Raw genomic sequence first — 22,895 nt, 5'->3', positions numbered from 1 at the left:
AGGTATGTGGGTACTGTTTAATACGCGACTTTAGTCACGTACTCCTAATTCTGGCGTATGTCTCTCTCTCTTTCTCCTTCTCGGTCTCTTTACATATATATTTACACACACCTCTAAAATAAATGTAAAATTCCAAATTACTAAATAGCTCAACATATAAAAAGAGGGCAATCTTACGGTTAAGATTGCCAAAAAGAGAAAAGTAGGAGTGTGAACTGAATATGATTTTCGGTAACAGTGTGACTCAGACATTTGAAAAATATAAGTTAAGCGCCAAGTATACATTTTCGGATTCGACGGAGTAAACTACTTTTCTTTTCTTGACCTTAAGGCATAGCCAATGATATTAAAAAGCGGGAAAGACAAAAGTTTGTAGATGACGAAATAAGGTTAAGGTTATCAAACTACGTACGTAGTGACATGTAGTAATGTTTGTGTATGTTTCGTTGTGTGTGTCTGTATGACTGTAAAATAAAAATAATCAGCCCATTTCTAGGAATCGGTATAAGTACTTCCTTCTGAATATTCACAGCACAAAAATTGTTTAGGACAGATAAGAAGCAACATGACCTTTGGGGCCCGAACATTTTGGGGAGGGGGCCATTCATTCAGATCGACTCCAGTACGCAACTGGTACTTAATTTATCGACCCCGAAAGGATGAAAGGCAAAGTCGACCTCGGCGGAATTTGAACTCAGAACGTAACGGCAGACGAAATAGGCTACGCATTTCGCCCGGCGTGCTCGCTGCCTTACATCTATCTATCTATACATACATAGTATGTATGCATGCATACACACGAAGATAGAAGTACAGTTGAAACCGCTTAGTAATACTGGTTATTGCCAAAATTAGTAAATCCCAAGGTCTTGATTTGCTGTTATACAATTATTATAGAAAAGCTTCATCTTAAATTAACAAAAGGCAACTTTCACCGTATATACACACACTTAATACTACCTTCCTGTAGGCTAAGTAGTGTGATTAAGAAATTTGCTTCTTCAGGGATTTCAGGTTCAGTTCCGTGCAGCACATTGGGCACACGCGTCTTCTGTACCAGCGGTCCCCAACCTTTTTTTGCACCTCGGACTGGTTTCATGCAAAACATTTTCCCCTTGGACCGGGAGATCACATTCATAACACAATAAAGTGCACATAATACATTATATTACAAATTTAATACATACTAGCAGTATCGCCCGGCGTTGCTCGGGTTTGTAAGGGAAATAACTATATAAGCTTTTTTAGAGAGTTATAGCCAAAATATAGCAAAAACATGCATTAAAAATGGAAAAAAAATTATGGTAATTTTTTTAAAAAATCGTTGACTCATCGTAGACATTTTTAGAGAGTTACTTCCCTTATATAATAGCGAAAAAATGCATTAAAATGGAAAAAAATGATGGTAAATTATTTTTAAAATCGTAGACTCATCGTAGATGCGCGCTAATACCCAGAAGGGCTCGATATGAATCACGACTATAAAATACCCGGTTTTGATTACACTGCACCGCAAAATGTGGGAGGAGTTAGGAATCTAAATCGCAGGAGACAGACACTCACACAACTTCACTTTTATATATAAAGACTAGCAGTATCGCCCGGCGTTGCTCGGGTTTGTAAGGGAAATAACTATATAAGCATTTTTAGAGAGTTACTTCCCTTATAGATGCCAATTCGGGCTTTCTTAGCCATTTTTGTTTTGGTGTCTTCAAGCCATGAAGTCGTTGTTCTAAAAGAACGCTGGTCTCCTTCACAACGCATTACGACGTTGATTTCTTTACACTCCCTTCCCCACAGCTTCACGAGGGAGGGAAGGGGGAGAAGCAAACAGGTGCAGCTGTGAGCGTGGACGCCAACTCCGCCGCCATCGACACACGATGCATTTTATGCATTAAAATGGAATAAAAAATGATGTTAAATTATTTTTAAAATCGTAGACTCATCGTTGACGCGCGCTAATAGTCAGACGGGCTCGATATGAATCACGACTATAAGATACCCGAATTTGGTTAAACTGCACCGCAAAATGTGGGAGGAGTTAGGAATCTAAATCGAAGGGGACAGACACTCACACAACTAGAGTTTTATATATATAGATATAACCCCTGCAGACTGCCATAGTCAATAAAATTTTAAAATTTATTTTCTGTCCGGCCCTATACCAAATAATCAACGATCGAGTGGTTGGGTCCTTTGTTCTGTACTATACATAGAACAGACTCCCACAAAGTATTATAATTTTTCCCTAAAAGAGGCAAAAGGTCACACGTGTTAGGTAAAAGATTAGTCGATTACATAACTCGACCGGTATTTTACTTTGTTCAATCCCGGAGGTTTGAAAAGTAAAGTTCTGAGTCGAATTTGAACATAGAAAGTAAAGAGTGTTGTGATAACGGCTTCTTTATGGAATATGCATTAAATGATCATTTTGCTTGAAATATATTTTGGAAAAAATAAACAGAAAAAAACTTGTAAGACGTTTTATCTTTGCACTTTGAAAAAGGAAGGTTGCTCCAAGATAGCGGTTTTTTTTTTTTTAGGTATCCCTCTGTATACACATACACCCACACATGCGTTCACACTCACGGACACACAGGTAGATAGATAGATAGATAGATAGATAGATAGATAGATAGATAGATAGATAGATAGATAGATAGATAAGTGAGCTGGGTTCTAATCGGAGAACACCGTATAACCATCTCTAACTTTTATGGGTTTATTATCATTTTGGTCAATATAAAGACATTCACCCTGGAACAAAAAAAAAAAAAAAAAACAATTAACCAGCCTGGTGGGTGTTAACAAGTATATGGAAAACGAATATGAGAAAAAAAAATGCGCACTGACGACCCTGGGGGTGGAGGAGGGAACTTTCAGAAAATTCACAAGAGCTGATTTTTCCGTCATAATTTCGTGTAAAATGGATAAATATTGATTTTTTTTACGGAATCCCACGTTTTTGGTTATAGAGGATCTGATTCTGAAAAAAAAAATTTTAATCGCATTTTCAAAATTTCAATCCCCTTAACCCCCTCCCCTTCACTTTTCACTTTTTCCGGAATTTTTTTTTTCTTGCGAAATACGAAGATTACAATTCTGAAAAAAAATTGTAAAATTTCTAATTTTCAAGAATACACACACACACACACACACATATATATACTCTCAGGCCTTCAAGGAGGCTATCCACATGCTAGAAATAACAGCCAAATCTCACAAAACTGCGATAACATAATGAAATTTTGAAAACTTTCTTTTTTCAGAATCGGATCCTCCATAACCAAAAACGTGGGATTCCGTTTTAAAAAAAATCATTATATACCCATTTTACTCGAATTTATGACGGAAAAATCGGATCTTGTGAATTTTCTGAAAGTTCTCTCCCCCCACCTCCGAGTCGTCGGCGCGCATTTTTTTTTTTTCATATTCGTTTTCCATACACTTGTTAACTTTTTTTTTGTTCCCGGGTGAATGTCTTTATATTGTCCCATGAAACTACAATTGTGAAAAATTAATCAATCTCATTAAAAAAAATTGTGCCGTCTCATAAAAAAATTTTTTAGAACATATTATTTTAAAAGCGAACAGTACGGCTTGAACAAAAGTTTTTGTTTCAACATTTCAAAATCGAAAAGTTTCGCATTATTTCGTACAGCTAGAAAATTGTGAATGCTTTTGTAATGTATGTGTGTAAACTATGAAAGCTTCTTTCATTATGTGCCTGTATACAAATTATCTTTATCCTTATTCGTTTCAATCATTGGAATGCGAATATGTTACAGCCCCGCTTTGAAAGGTATAGTCGAACTAAGCGGAACCATTTCATATTTTTAAACTTGGTACTACTTAAATACAGAGGTCCCGACGCATCTATGCAACCCTAACTCTAACGAGTGTACACTGTAAAATCTTACTAAAACATCGTTACGTAGATGCATCGGGACCTCTGTATTTAAGTAGTGCCCTTATTTTATTAGTCTTTTTGCCAAACCGCTATGTTCGTACAAAAAAACAATTGCTAAGTAATTGTGGGACACACAAACGTGTGTGTATGTAATAAAAAACAACTGACAAATTTTGTATTACAACGCTGCCTCTTGATTCGTGTCTAGTAAAATAAGCAATAAATCTCAATTAATGTTTCAGAGGAATTCTTTAATATTTCTTTAAATAATTTCTATGTAAAACAAAATGTATACACGTATATACAACGAAAAACCTGCGTAATTTGCATGTAAAAAAAAAATTTTGTAACGCCCTCACGTTTACAGAACCGCGCGCGCAAATCTACAAAGAGAATAACCTTTCATAAGTTTTGTAATTTTCTTTTTATTTCTGTTGCTTCAATCATTGAACTGCAGCCAATTTTGAAGTGTTTACCCGAACAAATCGATCTCAATACGTTTTGTTTTTAACGTTAGTACTTATTCTATCATTTTTTTTTGTCGAAGCATTAATTTACGGGTACATAAACAAACACCGGTTATCAATAAAGTTGTGGTACGAAACCCACAGTCACACATACGTGTTTAGTGTTAGAGTGGCGGAGGTAAAGAATACGTACACCACCCGTTTTCGTCACAACAAAATCCCTAACCTTAACCTGCGAAGGTAAAGCATACGCACACCACCCGTTTAAGGTTAGGGTAAGCCGAAAACGGGTGGTGTGCATATTCTTTATCTACGCTCCTTTCAAGATGCTGTAGATTCTAAATATATCGGAATGTATTGTGTGAAATTGTTTTTTCTGAGGGTCAGGAGAAAAATTTCAAATGAGTTACACGAGTCAGCTTTGTTTCCTCATAACAACTTTTTAAAAAATGAGAATATTTTTAATGAAATTTCCTGGAAATACTCTTGATGGTACAGATTACGATTATATCGATATTTAATGTGAGCAAAAAAAAAAAAAATGGTGGGTGCGCGCCAACATAAATACTGACACTTCGCATATCTAGATAATGAAACTGGACATTTTGGAAAAGTTACGCGTCAGCACCTATGTGTGCGCCGATTTTTTCCACATTAAATTCTATATAATCGGACGCTGAACCATCTGAAAGGCATTTATAGAAAATTTAATTTAAGAAATATGTATCTTTCTAGAAATTATGAGGGTACAAAGTTGGGTGGATGAACACTTGTGTAAGTATGCCCGTAACTTTTTGATTTTCAATTTCGAAAATCATTTTGAAATTTTGAGCTCTTTTATGTAGGGGGGGGGGAGCACTTTTTTATTCCAACATATACTAAGAAAAAATCCAAAATTTAAAAAAATGAAAACTTGTTTCAGACGATGTAAAATTTATAAAAAATAAAATGAAGCTTTTTCACAAAATCTGTGTCTTTGCTGAAAACATAAATCCAAAGAAATTCTCAAACAAAATTTAAACACAAAATTGCTATAACTGATTACACGATGTACTCTGATCTGGACTTCGCTTACAACACACGTTCATCATCATCGTCGTCAACGTTATCATTATTTAACTAGCACTATGACCCGGCGTTGCCGGGTCATAGTGCTAGTACACGCATAAACAGATGCGTGCGTGCGCACATAGACGCGAGTACTGTCCAAATCTCCGACCAGTCACATACATCTAGCTGGCATTCAATTGGCGTATCAAGTTTCGGGCATTTTGGGTTTTGAATAGAAAATTCACAAAAAAGTCATTTCTATTGATTTTTTAATGGCTTTGTGAGGTGACTGGGGAAATGTAAAGATGTGCACGACCACCCTTGGACGGTTTTGAATAACCATAGAAAGTGCGAGCTCTCTAACTGAAAAATTGTAGATTTGTATAAAGGACACACACACAGACATTTTGCCATTTATATATATAGAGATGTCTGCTCTCCATGCTGGCATGGGTTAGAAACTTTAGCAAGATCCAACAATTTGGAGGACTCTCATAAAAGTACGTACTCTCATCTTGATGTGAAGCATGACTGGAGAATCAATCAACCAACCGTCACTTATATTGGCTGTTGTTATAGAGAAATGCACAGGCGTGGCTTTGTTGTTAAGAAGTTCGCTTCGTCAACACTGGGTTTTGGGTTCAGATCCTCTATATGGCATCTTGGGTAAGTCTCTACTATAGATGTGAGTAGGACAGAAATTGTAGGCAAGTCACCTGTTGTTTTGAGTGTTGTGTAACTGGTCCTGGTAGAAATTCTTATCATCAGAGAAGAATCAGATCATCCCTAGCTCAACAAGATACCTCAACTTGTTCAGGAGCTTCTTTGCCTTCATCAAGTAGTGTTCTTTGGCCTTAGCTGTCAGAATTTGTCCCTTGCACCTCTTGTACAAGTGGTAGCAAAGGTCCTTGTTCAAGACCAGCTTCATGGTGGTGACTCCAACACCCATCTCTCTTGCAAAAGCCCAGGTTCCTTTGCTCAGATCTTCCATCACTTGTCCTGCAGTTGTTGAATGGATTCCAGTATATATATACAATCAGAATACCTGCTATGTCCTTTCCTGCTGGCTACAGTTTTGTAGTCTCCATTGGAGCTGTCTATGTCATGTCTTACACTCTTTGCAGTGTTCACAGAGCATTAAGCAGCAGTCATGATGTTAGAAGGTATAAACCGAGTGTAAATCATCATGATACAGATAACTTTTTCCTGATATTCCAGTCCTCCATGTTAGTTAACTTTTTCTCAACTATAACATTAATCTTTATGCTCTCCAATGCCATTCACCATTAACCAATACATCAATCTGCTCATGGAAAAAAAGAGACATACAAAATCGTCAAGTTTAGTCTGAGCACCCTGTAACTCTGTCCAACCAAACAAGCGTGGAAAACTGGTTATTAAAATGATGATGATGATACATACACACAAACACACGTGTGTATGTATATGTATGTGTTTTGTGTGTTTGATTAAATTTTGCACATCTCCAAAAATCACTGAACTAAAGCAGTGACATTGTTATAATTTCTCTTTTAGACAAAAATCATTTGCTAGCTTTGTGTCTTTGAAGACTTATGAAATAAGAATTCCCTTTCTTGAAAAACAGATAATGGTTAGTGACAGGAAGGTCATCCTGTTGTAAAACAATGTTTCGATAATGTATTTGTTTAACCCATGACAGTATAGAAAAACAGGCATAAAAATGAACAAGTACTTATATATGCATATGTGTGTGTTTATGTCATCATCATCATCATCATCACCACTTAACATCCATTTTCCATGCTGGTATGGGCTAACCAGTTCGACAGGATCCAGCAATCTGCAGTATCAGTTTTGGTAAGCTTTCCAGGCTAAATGCCCTTCCTAATGCTAACCATCTTACACGGTTTGTACTGGAGCTTTTTTCATGCCACTGGTATAAGTGACGTCACCAAGTAAGTTGCAAGATTTACTTAGGACGGTATTAGGGAGTGGATAGTGGTGCTGAGAGGCTAAAATATACACATACACACACATGCATACATGATGTGCATGCATGTAATGTGTGCTTGTGTTTATGCAAGTGTGTGTGTGTGCATGTGAATATGGATGCGTGTGTGTTACAAATAACTTTTCTCCTAATAAATCAAAACATTTTTCTTAATTTTGCAGGTCAATATTCTGTTAATTATGATTTGGTACTAACTAGTCCCAAAACAATATCCGGTCCTTTTAAATCTAAATCAAGTCGGATCCTAGCAGTTGAGGAACTGTCAGTAAGTCTAATTTAACACAATTTATCATATTTTAACATCTAGTTATGCCTTTAGCATTTAAACCAATCATATCCAGCCTAAATATTCTTTCTGTTTTATGTTCAAACCTGCCAGATCCAGCCTCTTACACCTACTCTACACTGTCATTCTAAAAAGATACAACTACATCATCAAAATCTTTAAGATACAAGAAGATGCTTGATTAATTCAAAACAATATGAATAAATAAGAATTACATATGACAAGAGCAATCTGAATGCTAAAACTTTGTATGATGTCATAAGACATTACCAACCATGATAGGAACAGCTTTGGAGTATGAATAAGAAGTAATTGAGTGTTCTTGATGACTAAAATAATTTTTTAGTGGTGCTGGTGCTGGTTATGGTCGTTGTGGTGGTGGTAGTTGAGGAGGAAGAGGTGATGGGTGTTTGGTCATTTGGTTGTTATTGTATTTGTCCTTACCATTATCTGTTTTCAGTCAGCCATACACCCTTTAACAAAATATAATCAGATATGCGAATATTGTGGATACCAGTTTTATTGTCGTGCTTTGCTTGCTTCATGCTCTTGCTTGATGGGGCTGGGGTCATCTCAGGTTAGTGGACCCAGAGATGTCATCCTGTACAGAACCAACCAGGTCCACCTGTGCTCTCCATCACTGATGGTTCTGTGCCAGCCCCTCTGCATCCTCCAAGGTGACATCAAGCCTCTGGAGATCTCCCCCAATCACATCCAGCCTCTTCCAGTCTGTAGCTGCCATGTTGAATGAGAGTAAAGCCCTGGTAGGATGATCTAGCAGGAAATGAAGGACCATGTACAGAGAAGAATCAGCAAAGCTTGGCCTTCAGGTTTGTTAGGTGAGGATCAAGTTGATGCATGCTGGAGATGTCCTGGACCCTCCCTTCTCCATATTAGCCCCAACATCATGAAGTTTGTCAGTTCCTTCATCTACCTGGGCTCCATTGTCACCAACAAAAAAAGACCTGACCCCACCAGGGTCATGTACTCCTTTTAGTACCACTGCTCTATCATCAGGAAGACAAAGCACCCCATCTGCAATGCATCAGCCTTCTGCATTCTCTTCTTTGGAGCAGAAAAGCAGCCCCTCTCAAAGACCCTGGCAAAGAGGATTGACAACTTCTATAGCAGATCCCTGAGAATCATAGAGAACATCAGATGGCACCATCAGGTTTTCAACAAAGAACTGCATGCATGCACACATCAGCTTGTACTGGTACGAATATGTCATTCGTCTCCTGCTAGATTATCTTACAAAGCTTTATTGTCATTGAATAAAATATTTCATATTGAGTGATTCACAAGTTTCTTGCTATTGTTGCCTCTTATAACTTTTGTTCAAAATTTTCAATGATGGGGCTGATAGTTGGTAAGCTGTACAGTTGAAAAATCTTATTATCCAAAGTGCCTGGGATCAGAAATATTTCAAATTTGGCATGTTTTATGTTTCTTGACTTTAGAAGAACATTAAAATTACAAATTGAAAATTCAGAAGGCCAAGGTGTGTTGATGTCACCTCCTGTATATACAATTTATATTGTCTTTCAGGAACTTTTGCAGTAGATATAAATAATAATGTTTATTATGTACATTTGTAGTTTTTGCATGGAATATGTCAAATATGTTGTAAATAAACAACTTTTACATATATCAAAGCTGCAGATTCTTGAAATAGGCATATATTTTGATAGTTTTGAATATATATACATGTACAACAATTTTGAAATTAGGTAAAGCATTTATTGTAGAAAATAGCATAATACAGTCTAATCATTGACTACAAATTGTTGTACATATTAAAAGCTAATCAAGCCTGTACAATATCTGGGGAGTGATAACTATAATTTCTAAAAATTTTCCTGTTGTTTTGGCATTTTTATTCATTCCTCATACTCTCATAAGCAACTTTCGTCATTTTTCAACATTAGGCACAGGTATGGCTGTGTGGTAATACATTCACTTCCCAACTACTTGGTTCTGGGTTCAGTCCCACTGCAGGGCACCTTGGTTAAATGGCTTTTGCTATAGCCTCAGGGGAAATGCTTAGTGGTATTTCATCCATCTTTACGTTCTGAGTTAAAATTCTGCCAAGATTGACTTTGCCTATCATCCTTTCAGGGTTGATAAATTGAGTACCAGTGAAACACTGGAGTCGATGTAATTGACTTACTCCACCCTCCAAATTTCAGGCCTTGTGCCTTTAGTAGAAAGACTTATTATTATTAGAATATAAGGGTGTGAGCTGACAAATTTTAGCATGCTGGGAAAAATGCTTAGTGGCATTTCATCCATTTTTACTTTCTGAGTTCAAATTCCACCAAGGTTGACTTTGCCTTTCATTGTCTTGGGGATCAATAAAATAAGTACCAGTTGAGTGCTGGGGTCAATGTAATTGACTCACCCCCTCCCCTAAAGGTCAGGCCTTGCACCTATAATAGAAAGGATTATTATTATTATTGAGTGAGAGAACAATGCACGCCATCAAAATGACACTGATGTACAAATTTACAAAGCCCAATATACCCATCATGACTACCCTGTCTGGTAAGGGTACACCAGGCACATGCATCACAACCACATGTGCATGACCTTGCAAGTGGGGCCCAGTTAAAATTTTTGTTAGGTTGAGAAGTCCATCCCACTAAAAAGGTCTCTAAATGAGGGTTGTTTAAGGATGATGAATGAAACACCCATGTTTCTAGAGGTGAATTATTCACTACCTAAATAAATCCTCTCAACACATGGCTACAATTCACTCCCACTACTCCTGCTCATGATCAGAGATGCACATATTGTCAGCCACCAAAGGGAGATGCTCAACTGGTTAAAGTCAAGCAACTGATAAACAAGTCTTTGGTATTGAGCAGAATATTTGCTGTTGCCATCTTTTTATACCAAGGCAAAACATGTACATGATAACACTTCCAATCAGTTAAGATCAGAAGCCATGAGAGCCAGTGCTTGGTACTACATCATTATTATTATTTAATAACAGTTTGACTCAACTCCATGCAGCTTTAAGTTTCATAGGCTTGAAGAATGAACATATCTCATCAGGCATCATCTCTAGATGCTTTAACGAGACAAGTTTGTTCTACTAGGACTTTAGTAGAAGATACTAAATATTTCAGTTGGCAGATTTCTTCATCTCAAAATGTTTTAAACTGTAAAGAAAGTGTAAAGCAGTAGATGTTCTGTCCTACTAACAAAAAATTTCAATCTCTTTTACAGTATTATTAAGGCCTTAACCCTTGTGCTCAGCACCTCCTGGCAAGACAAAGTAACCAATACTGACGTTCTGTCTCATACTGGCCTCCCCCACTTTGCTCACCTTGCTAAGACAACGTCGGCTGCGCTGGCTTGGCCACGTTCGCCGTATGGAGGATCGTCGGATCCCAAAGGATGTCTTCTTTGGAGAGCTTGTCGCAGGGCTGAGAAACATTGGCCACCCGAAGCTGAGGTACAGGGACGTGTGCAGGGGGGATATGAAGGCACTTGGCATCAACATCAATTCCTGGGAGTATCTCACAGCCAACGGAACCAGCTGGAGAGGCACTCTTCACAAACAACTGCAGACCAGCGAAGAGAATTTGAGGGTGGTGGCAGCTGAAAACCAAGCCTGCAGAAAAGAAATGACAGCCAACAGACCGTATAGGTGTGACCTCTGCAAATGAGACTGCAGATCTTTTCCTTTTGATGGACGGAATTTTCTAGTTAACTAAACAATTTGAAACTTCGTATACTGGTAGAATGTGTCAAAATAAAACATTATTGTAAACAAAATTGAAAACAAAATTGTAATTTGTAAGTTTAACGTAGTTTAATTCTTCGAATTTTAACCAATGAAATGCCAACATTTGCGCTCAAATCATTTGCTGCATCTAAAAACTCAGACAGTATCCTGTTGCAACGTAAACAGCACACACACATACACACGTGTTATTCATCCTTCTCACTTCTGTCTGTCTTCTGTCTGCTGCATGTGCTAGAAATAACAGCTATATCTCTTAAATCGATGAATTTCATCGCCCAATAAAAATATTAACGATATTTTTTGAATATTTTCTTCATTTTATTTTACCGAAAAGGCTTCTCCCATGGTTTTGAAGGGCCAGAAGCAACAAAAACAAAACAATAATATGCCTAAATCGGTCTAGAGGGTGCGCATGGAGTGTGGGTCGTATTGTAAAAATTTGCGAAATATTTTTTCATAAAAGGATGCCCCAGCTTGTCGGAGGCTGTGATATAAATTGGGAAAAAAATCCTCGACACCAGTGCGTAATTGGTACTTAATTTATCGACCCCGAAACGATGAAACATTGACCCCATTCCCTTCTGGTTTATTTACCTTTTGTGTAAATTTGTTGCAGCAAGGGGCAAAACACAGAGGGGACAAAGCATGAGATACAAAAGTATTAAGTCGATTCTATCGACACCAGTGCGAACTCACGAACATGTATGTATGCTTGTGTGTGTATGTATATCTCCATTTGTATGTGTGTCTAGGCTTATATATTAATTACTATGTGCTTGAGCAAATGTATATGCATGTGTTTGAGAGAGAGAGAGAGTGACAGAGAGTGTGTGTGTGCAAGTGTACGTGTGTATGTATCTGAATATATGTGTGTTTGTGTGTATGCGGCGTGCGTCTGCTATGTTTGTTTATCAATATCGATAACGCAGCAAATGATTTGAGCTCAAATGCTGGCATTTCATTGGTTAAAATTCGAAGAATTAAACTACGTTAAACTTACAAATTACAATTTTGTTTACAATAATGTTTTCTTTTGACACATTCTACCAGTATACGAAGTTTCAAATTGTTTAGTTAACTAGAAAATTCTGTCCATCAAAAGGAAAAGATCCGAGACTGCCACTTTCGCATTGGTCTCTACAGCCACAGGAGCTGTTGCAAAACCTGAATAGACAACTCAACGGATGGATGACATCATCCATGGTTAGCCATGACCGACGGCGGCCAAGTAAGAAACCCTTGTACTGTTAAATCAGATATATAGGAGATCATTTTCCTCTGTTAAGCTAAGATTTGAAACCAAATCCACATACTTGTTCCTCGTCAGATGAAGGTCTGATCCTTTGTGTTTTATCTCTATACTGGGAGATTAATGAGCAGCACCTGACTTCCAAAGACCTTTGGTGGTCATGGAAAGGTCAATCCATTGTTTTAGGTTTGACCTACTCCTAGCCATACCTTAATATAACCGATTGAAGGGTTTGCTTCACTCTCATTGGTTTTTGGCTGGCTAACTGAGAACATGGAACGGCAAATAAAATCTGTGAATATTATTCTTTTCTCTCTGATGTTGTTATTATGCTGTCTCATTGTCCTTTTGACCATCTACATATAGCAACACCAATGTGGAACAAGAATCACTATTTCTACATCAAGTAACTTTTCATCTGTATGCTACAATTAGTAAAACTCCGACATGAGAACCACATCTGTCTATTACAGATATATCCACTCAAAATTTCAGTACCCTTAACTATAGAAAGCAGTTGTATATATCAATCTATCTTTGGTGAGGAATGTCATCTTAGAAACTATTTTTTATTGAGATATGTTAAATTTATTGAAGTGTTGTGACTTGCAGAAAATTACCAATTTTATTTTTTGGTAGATATTTAACAACATTACTGGAACAACCATGAAATTTAATTTTACAGGTAAAAGGTTAATAGTGTGTTATATTACTGATTCTAATGGACATTGAAATTCAAAGAATTTTGTCTTTTTACAAGCAAGTCTACCATGCCTGTCTTGATCCTGGACAACACCAGAACCTTTTGTTCTTCTCTAAATGAGTATACTCTATAGACAGTAAGCAGGTGGGAAATGTGTCATTATTGCCACACCTCATCTTATACAACCAGTTAAAAGTATGACCAGTTTATACAGGATGGTTCCCCACTACACCTGTGTGTTTTGCTCAAACTTTTGTTTAAACAGTGATATTTAACAGCAGCAACATCAAAAACAACAGAAATAACAATAATCCAGTGCCAATGATACAATATAAACTTAAGTCCCATGAACTCTGAGGTACTTACTTTATCCACATACTCATTTCTTTGGGGGAAAACAAGAAAAACAATTTAATTATAAAATTTATTTAAGTATTTCATGTCTTTTTTTATCTGTTAAACATTCTTATTCAATTAGTTCAATTTTTTAAAAACTTCATTAAAAAAATTTTTGCAGGTTCCTGGGCCTGGATCATACAACCCAGAAGCAAAACATTCAATGAATAAGAAACCTAAAGATTTGTAAGTGATTTCGTATAATTTCTTTAGAAAAAAAATCAGTATAGCTATAACTGTACTTAAACCATTGCTATAAATTTTTTTATTTATATTTGCCATAGGTAAACAACATAAGTCTTTGCCACAAATACCACCTGATTCCATTTGAATTTTCTGTAAATCTCCTGAAAATCCTATGACATTACAGATACATTGCTGTTTCACCAATTCTTCAGTTATACATCAGGAGTAATAGAGTACCAGAGTAGACTCTCAAGATACAGGAAGGGGAGCATAAGAAAGGACATAGATGGTGTGTCAGGAGAGGGGAGAGTGGATACTTTCATAAGTGTGTGAGGGGAGAGTAAGTGATAGGAGTAGAGGTGGGGGTTGCAGTAAGGTGAGAGGAGGGATAAATTAGAAGGTAAGGGGATGATGAGCAAGGTGTAGGAGTGGTGAGCAGGAAAATGTGCATAAAAGTGACTGTAGTGAGTGGGACATGATGGTATATATGAGAGGTTGCTGAAGTGTTAAATGGAATATGATAGAGGAGAGAGAGATAACTGAAGGTACAGAATAATGTGGGTAGGGAAGGGAGGATCATGGAGAGGAGGTAACTGGTGTCGCAAAGTAAGGGGGAGGAGTAATATGTGCTAATACTGCCTTCAGGTGATTACAGCAGGTAGTGCCATAGATAGAGGAGTGGTGGAGGGTTGGATGGTAGGTGAGATGTGAGGAATGCTTAATGAACAGAATGCATTACAAGTATAGGCAGAATGCTTTTAAGGCATCATTTTTGCTGTGGTGATGGATCTTGTCAAGCACAGCAAATTGCTAATCATCTTGTTTCTTATTATTATTCATTATTAATAATAATGATAATGGTTTCAAACTTTGACACAAGGCCGATAATTTCGGGGGAAGAGTAAATCAATTACACCAACCCCAGTGCTCAGCTGGTACCTATTTTATCAACACTGAAAGAATAAAAGGTAAAATATTATTGATATTATTATTAAGGTGGCAAGCTGGCAGAATTGTTAGCATGCCAGGCAAAATGCTTAGTGGTATTTCACCCATCTACACATTCTGAGTTCAAATTCTGCCAAGGTCATCTTTGCCTTTCATCCTTTCAGGGTCGATAAATTGAGTACCAGTTGCATACTGGGGTCGATGTAATCAACTATCCCCTCTCCCAAATTTCATGCCTTGTGCCTATAGTAGAAAGGCTTATTATATTATTATTATTATTACTGATTCTAATGAACATCAGAAATTCAAGAATGTTGTCTTTTTACAAGGAAGTCTGATTGTCACCATCATGAGCAACACCAATACCTTTTATTTTTCTCTATATAAGAATACTCTACAGATAGTAAACAGGTGTGAAATGTGTCATTACTACTACACCTCATTTTAAGCTACCAGTTAAAAGCATGACCGGTTTATACAAGATGGCTGCCCTCTACACCTGAGGTGTTCAACCTGTGTGTGTGTGTTGCTCAAACTTTTAATTTTCTTTTCTGCTATAGGCACAAAGCCTGAAATTTTTTAGGAGATGGGGGCTAGTTGATTACTTTAACCCCAAAAAGATGAAAAGCAAAGTTAATTTCATTCAGATTTGAACTTGTAACATAAAGATAGATGAAATGCCACTATTCATTTTGTCTGGCATAGTAATGACTACCAGTTTGCCACAGTAATAATAATAAAGTACAATATTATATTCTTGTATCAGCCTCTTTAGCAGTTGGCTTACTACTCATAGTTGAGATAACCCTGGCAGTTATCTGAAAAAGCTAAAAGAAATTGTATGATGTGAGTTTTTTGCCACTGGTGTTGATATATATATATATATATATATATATATATATATATATATATATATATATATATATATATAGGTCCCGGGTTGATTCGGGGTTAACCACAGTAAATAAGGTACTCAATACATAGCAGAGTAAAATTAATTTATTATATAGAAGGAGCTTCTACAGGACTAGAACTGTTTCATTCAAGAGAAATCTTCAGGAGCTTCCTGAAGATTTCTCTTGAATGAAACAGTTCTAGTCCTGTAGAAGCTCCTTCTATATAATAAATATATATATATATATATATATATAAATCATATGGTATACACCTGGTAAAGCATGTTTACTGGATTAGTATTTGTTTGGTATGTAATTAATGAGACAGTAGATGGAAGATACTAGAATCTTTATTAATCACTGCATTCGTTCCCACCAAACTAGAATCAATCCCTCACGGGTGGGATCCTGTACAACTGGTTTAGGTATATCCTTTAGTGTAGATGTGTTTCCTCCGGTGATTTCAAGAGGTATCTCATTAAAATAAACTCTGTTTCACAGATGATGATGATGATGATAATATGTATATATCATCATTATCATCATCCTTATTTAGCATCTGTTTTCCATGCTGGCATGGGTTAGATGGTTTGTCTGGAACTGGCAAACCAGAGAGCTGCACCAGGCTCCAGTCTGTTTTGGCTTGGTTTCTATGGCTGGATGCCCTTCCTAACACCAACCTCTTTATAGAGTGTACTTGGTACCTTTTACATGTCACCAGCGCTGGTCAAGACTACAATTTCACTTCTCACACACATGCATGCACTTGTGCACACACAAACATACACACACACACACAAAACTTGTTTAATGATTCTACTTTTATCTTCTATTAATGATATTGTTTTTAAATTGTAGAATTAAAATTTTAAAAGTCAATTATAGCAAATTAATTTTGAACATTCATAATGATTGCTGTAAAAGTTCAATTGTTGCATTGTGTATGTGTATGAGTGTTTATTTATTTATTTATTCAGCTATTCAGTTATTTGATGAGTTTCATGTTTGTATTAGTTTGTCTGGAAAATTCTGAGCGTTTTTTAATATGCAAAATGGGATATAAATAATTGACCTTTCAATAAATTTTATTCAATGAAATTAATGACCTTGGTCCATCTATTTAAATATTCCATCAGCATAAAATTTGACTGGTTTTGAAGAAAAAACTGTTAAATTTTTTTTTTGCCAATGGGTTCTTTAGAGACAAAAACAAGTGGTGCAAAACAAGATGGTGCAATATCAGGAGAATATGGTGGATGGGGTAAGAGATCCCAGCCAAGTTCATGTAACTTTATTAAAGTAGCCAAAGACACATGTGGTCAGTTGTTGTCTTGTTGGAGCTCTATCCCTTTCCCGTTGGCAATTTCCACCCTTGATTCTTTGATTTTTTTTTTTGGTTCAAATTAGCCAGATGACAACAGTACGCATCAGAATTAATGGTCTGATTTTGTGGGAGAAGCTCATAATAAATAATGCTTTTATCATCCCACCAAACACAAAGCATAACTTTTTTGGCATGAGTATTTGTCTTTGGTTGCTCTTTTGGGAGATCCTTATGCAAACTCCAGAATCTTTTTTGCACTACGTTTTCATACACAACCCATTTTTCATCTCCAGTTACAAGCTGTTTCAAAAAAGGGCCTGCTCTCATTCTGTTTCAAAAGCATATCACAAATGGAATACCTGTCCAAGCAATTCTTTTCTGAGAGTTTGTGAGGGACCCATCCATTATAGCAAGAAATGTATCCTAGCTTCATTAGGTGTTCATGAGCTGTACTTTTAGAAATTTCCAACTCCTCTGCAAGTTCTCTAGATGTGATATTTGAATTTTCTTTGAACTTTGCCTTCAAAACATCTTCATCTAATTTTGAAGGCCTTCCACTGCAACTGTCATCTTCCAAGCTAAACTATCCAGCTTTAAATTTTGCAAACCACCTTTGAACACTTATAGCATCATCACCATAAACTTCACAAATATTTCTGCAAGTCTTTGCAGCGTTTTCTCCTTTTTTAAAAAAGAAAAAATGTGAATAAGGAATTCTTGGTTATCCATTTCAACCCTCAATAAAGGGTAACTGGGATGAAAGATGAATCTATTTTTAGTCAGGAACAAAGAAGAGATGCACTACTACTTGAAACAACACCAAAGTTTTAACTGTATTATGTTTCAGGTGTGTTCAATGAAGCATTAAAAGATTTAGCTTAAAACGCTCAGAACTTGAAAAAATAAAGTGAAATTTAGGCTGCATGTGTTTAATCTTGAAATATTTTTTATTCCTCTTAAGTTGAGGTAAATTCATCATGGTGAGTTGATAACAGTAAAGTTGTTAGAAATCATAAATAAGAGTTTCTGATTACCTGAGTGGCTGAGTGGTAAGTAGCTTCTTACCAACCACATGGTTCCGGGTTCAGTCCCACTGCATGGCACATTGGGCAAGTGTCTTCTACTATAGCCTTGGGCCGACCAAAGCCTTGTGAGTGGATTTGGTAGACGGAAACTGAAAGAAGCCCATCGTATATATGTATATATATATATATGTGCGTGCGTGTATGTTTGTCCCACTAACATTGTTTGACAACCAATGCTGGTGTGTTTATGTACCCGTCACGTAGCGGTTCGGCAAAAGATAGAATAAGTACTGGGCTTTCAAAGAATAGGTCCCGGGGTCGAGTTGCTCGACTAAAGGCGGTGCTCCCGCATGGCCGCAGTCAACTGACTGAAACAAGTAAAAGAGTAATCTAGGTTCATCACAAAATATTCACAGCATTTTAGTAGGTGGTAAAAAATAAGAAATACAAAATGAATATGTTGCTACCGTAATGTGTATGTGTATAACAGTATGTATATCAATTGCATCATGTGAATTGTATAACTATCAGCATGTATGTGCTATCTATGTGCTGGATCAGATAAAGAGGATAGGGGAGAGAGAGGAAAGGAGTGAGTGAAGGAAAGAGAGAGTTAATATTCCATGCCATATTAAGACCAACTGCTCCAGATGGCTACTGCCTCTCTGATCAGAACCTTTTCCATAAATACTGCAAAAGGAGTTCACAAGAGTGTCTGCTGAGGTTAGACTGAGAACAGAGTATATCTTAGTGAGTAGGAATGTCTTTTTAATAGTTTAGATTATCCTCAGACAAGGTGCAATGTATAAAGCAATAAAATTACAATGGCTGACCAAAAAATAAAATTACAGTGGCTGAATTGAATGAGAGCTGTGGTTCTTACATAGCTACATATGAGGGGGTCCCCAAAAGAAACCAGAACGTCGCAATATTATTTTATTCACTTAGTTTTCATGTTTACACTTTTATCGCCTTCAAAGTATTCTTCATTTGAAGCAAAGCATTGGTCCAGACATGTTTTCCACTGTTCAAAGCAGTCCTAGAACTCTTGTGAAGTGATGCCTTTCAATGCCTCTTGTCATTTCTTTTCTTCACCTTTTCCACATCTGCAAATTCCATAGCACAAGCTTTCATCACCAATGATAACCTTTGAAAAATGGTCTGGATCAATTTCCAACTGTTCTTTCTGTTCACGACATACATTCAGTCATGACTGCTTTTGATTTTCCATGAGCAAATGAAGCACAAATTTTGCCGCAACTCTTTTCATTTACAATTCCTCGCTCAAAATTTGTTGGAAGGTGCTCCAGGACAGACCAGTAATATCAGCAAGTTCATCAGTTGTTTGGTGATGGTCCTCCAAGATCAGTTCTTGAATTTTCATGACGTTTTCATTCATTCAGGGAGGTGGGGGTTGATGGATGCCTGAACAAAGTTGATCTTCAAGCAACAAGTGCATAGCACAGCATCCTTGTAAGCCGTTTGAAGCATTACAATTGTTTTGACTGCCATTTTCTCCAGTAGAAAACAGAATTTCATTTCAGCCATTGCAAAAATCAATGAACAGGGGAGAAGCACTGTGAAGCAACAATGCATCACGTGGCAACACAACTACACTCAATGCCACTGGTCGGCATACTGATGCCTGAGGGTCTCATCAAGTGGCTTCTAGCGGCAGAGGCCTGAACTACAACAGGCTCGTCCCACGGAGAATGTTTCCAGTTACTTTGGGGTACCTCCTCGTATATGTGTGAGTAAGAGGTAAAAAACACAAATATAAAAGGCTAGTGGAAGCTAAATATGCTATACTTTGATTACATTCTGATGTCACATGAATATACTGTCTTCACAATCTCTCCACTATTCCTTTGTCTTAAAACTTTTGAAATTGAAAACAATAAATTTAGAAACAAAATTTGAGATCATAAGAGGAAAAAAAATGGAAAATACATGAGAGATTTAGCTTCAGAAGTTTCTTTGCATGAATGATATTAATGAATGAAAAAAAATATGAATGAAATTAAGTTGAAGCAGTAGGTTTCTTCCCCTCCCAATCAAAAATAATAGACGAAAACAGTTGAGCACACACACATATTGTTAATGTAGAGGGAAAGCACCTGTTTTGGAATTGCATGTCCTGAAGAAACTACACTGCAAAGAAACAAAAACCATCTATAGGTTTCAAAGTAGCTAAAGCTTTGTTAATGTTATGACTGGAAGTTCTATGATATTTGCATTTATTAATATAGGAAACATATCTAATGTATTAAGCATTTATACCTATTGCTTATAAAAATAGACTGTCTGTCTAAGAAAGAAATGAATATGTACATGTGTGTGTACACACATACATGCACATATGCACACACACACACACACACACACACACACACATCAATAATATATTATAAACTTGGCAGAATCAGTAGAGCAATAATAAGATACATCCATTTATATTCAGAATTCAAATTTTGCTGGCTTTGATCTGGCCTTTCATCCTTATGAGGATCAATAAAATAATAAAGTACCATGTAAAGTGCTGCTAGTATATAATGGACTCTATTCTTTCCTAAAAATTTGTTGCCCCATACCTGTCAATAATTTGTGATGTATTGAAGGTTTTATGACACCTTTTTTTTTTTTTTTTTCTTATATATAAACTTATATAAAACACCAATTATCCTATAAATTATCCTTTTAATTACTAGTTAGTAGTGTGTTGGTGTGGACATTTTTTTTTATAAAACAATTTTTTTTTAAATATTTTCCATATCCCATTGTTAGGAAACCTTGATAATCTTGAGTGAAAATATTAGCAAATTAGGACTCTCTTTCTAATATTTTGTTGAAACACTGTGACTAAAATACCTGTTTTATTTGTCATACTCACAGTTGAATAGCTGGTTTATCAAGCAAGCTTTGATGCATTTGAGTTTTTTTTTCTTGAATAGAGATTCAAACAAATAACAGACACACGAGTATGTAAAAGGTCAATGATATATATGTCATCATGATCATGATCAACTTTAATGTTTGACGCTCATTTTCCATGCTGGTATGGGTGCCCTCCCCCACACATATATACTGTGTGTGGGTTTGTATCTTTTGTATCTGTGCATAGTAATGTGTATCAAGCAAGTGAGTAAATACACAATTAGGTCCCACTGTGGGATTATGTTTGCAATGACATATGTCAGTTGAGAACTGTATAAGGGATAGGTTGAATTAAAAGTAACTATTTTGTTGTGATAATTTTGGAACTGCCTTCACTTATGTCACCAGACATCACAGAAAGATGTGCATATCATAAATTTCCCTTTTCTTGTCCCTAGATTTTGCCATGTAATTTAATTCTCTATTCTGTATTGTGTTAGGTCACCATTGCTTGTTAGTTTGGTGAATTATGCCAGGTATTTTTTTTGTCCAAACTAGAGGAGTTGATTTCCTAGATTTGGAGACTTTTCAAACCCTCCTAATTACTTAAGAATGTTGAAAGCAAGAAAATTATCTTTGGATGTTTAACAGATACACTAGTAGTTACAAGGTCAATTTGAAAAGAATAAAAACAAAATTCATCCAGAGGTTTATATAAGATACATTTGCGTTTGTAAGTGCAAATTGTCAAAGGTAAAAGAATAGATATATCAAATTTATTTACAATGTAAAAAGTATTTGTATTTAATTGAAACTGTTTTCATTTTCAGTTTGAATCCCACTGAGATTGACTTTGTTTTATGTCCTTCTGGGGTCAAGAAAATAGGTACCAGTTAAGAGCTGGAGTTCAATTTAGCCCTTTTGTTACAATATGTCTGTTGAAATACACTGCCTTTGTGTCAATTAATTTTGAAAATAATGAATTTAGTAAAGTAAATTTGCTTTTATTTAGCTAGTGTTTAGAACATAAATTAGCACAGAATTTTGATGGAAAGTTCTTAATTTTAGATCGCTTTAAAACAGGAAATTTGTATTGTAGATCTAAGGGTAATTTCAGGTAGGTTGGTATCCAAAGGGTTAATTGTTCCCCTCCAAAATATTTTGGTTTTATCTTTAAATGAAAAATCAATTTTTATAAGTTAAAATTACTGATAAACAAAAATACTGTAGACCAGGTTTGTTTATTGTGTAAGCTGGTTAAGAAAATGATAATTATTTTTCTTTGTTCTTTTTTTCAGAAGGAAACATTATTTATGTTTATCTGCACCTGCCCATCAAATGAAGCCCCAACCATCAGTTCCAGGACCTGGAGCATATGAAATTAAATCAGAATTTACAAAGAAAGCTGTAAGGCATGTGTCCAGCCCAGCTTTTGTTTCAACTGCCAAGAGAATGGGTCCTTCTCCTGATACATCTGGACCAGGGCCAGGTGAGGAATATTTCAAATGTTATTCAGTAAATAAACTTGTATTTTTCATTGATCATTTTAAATAAAAAAAATAGAAGGACCTTAATTGAATCCTTATCTATAAGTACACAGATATACCTTAGAAAACATCTGGTTCCATGTTCAATTCTACTGAACGTATATTCCGCCATACCTTTGGATTAACTAAAGCCATTTAAGAGAAATTTTGTTGACAGAAACTTTGCGTGTATGTATGTGTGCATGCTAAGAGGAAGGGGCACTGGATGGCACTGCTCCATCACTATTCAATGGTGCATCCTCAGATTTAGAAAATACAGTTTACAAAAATCTTCCTGCAATACAAAT

The 22,895-nt window shown here is 36.2% G+C and overlaps 1 protein-coding gene across 2 annotated transcripts in view; it reads left to right on the top strand.

Moving 5' to 3' along the window:
• The window catches only part of LOC115210349 (O(6)-methylguanine-induced apoptosis 2-like), a 74,401-nt gene that overhangs the window by 45,165 nt on the left and 6,341 nt on the right, over positions 1-22,895 (top strand). For both annotated transcript variants that reach the window (XM_029778890.2, XM_036501996.1), the window contains exons 6-8: positions 7,582-7,685; positions 13,930-13,994; positions 22,360-22,550. In XM_029778890.2, the coding sequence (XP_029634750.1) occupies positions 7,582-7,685; positions 13,930-13,994; positions 22,360-22,550 (360 nt within the window). The remainder of the gene's footprint in view (positions 1-7,581; positions 7,686-13,929; positions 13,995-22,359; positions 22,551-22,895) is intronic.

The sequence above is a fragment of the Octopus sinensis genome, linkage group LG4 (genome assembly GCF_006345805.1).
Source record: "Octopus sinensis linkage group LG4, ASM634580v1, whole genome shotgun sequence".
Lineage (NCBI taxonomy): Eukaryota > Metazoa > Mollusca > Cephalopoda > Octopoda > Octopodidae > Octopus > Octopus sinensis.
This window is presented reverse-complemented; position numbering and strand designations above follow the sequence as displayed.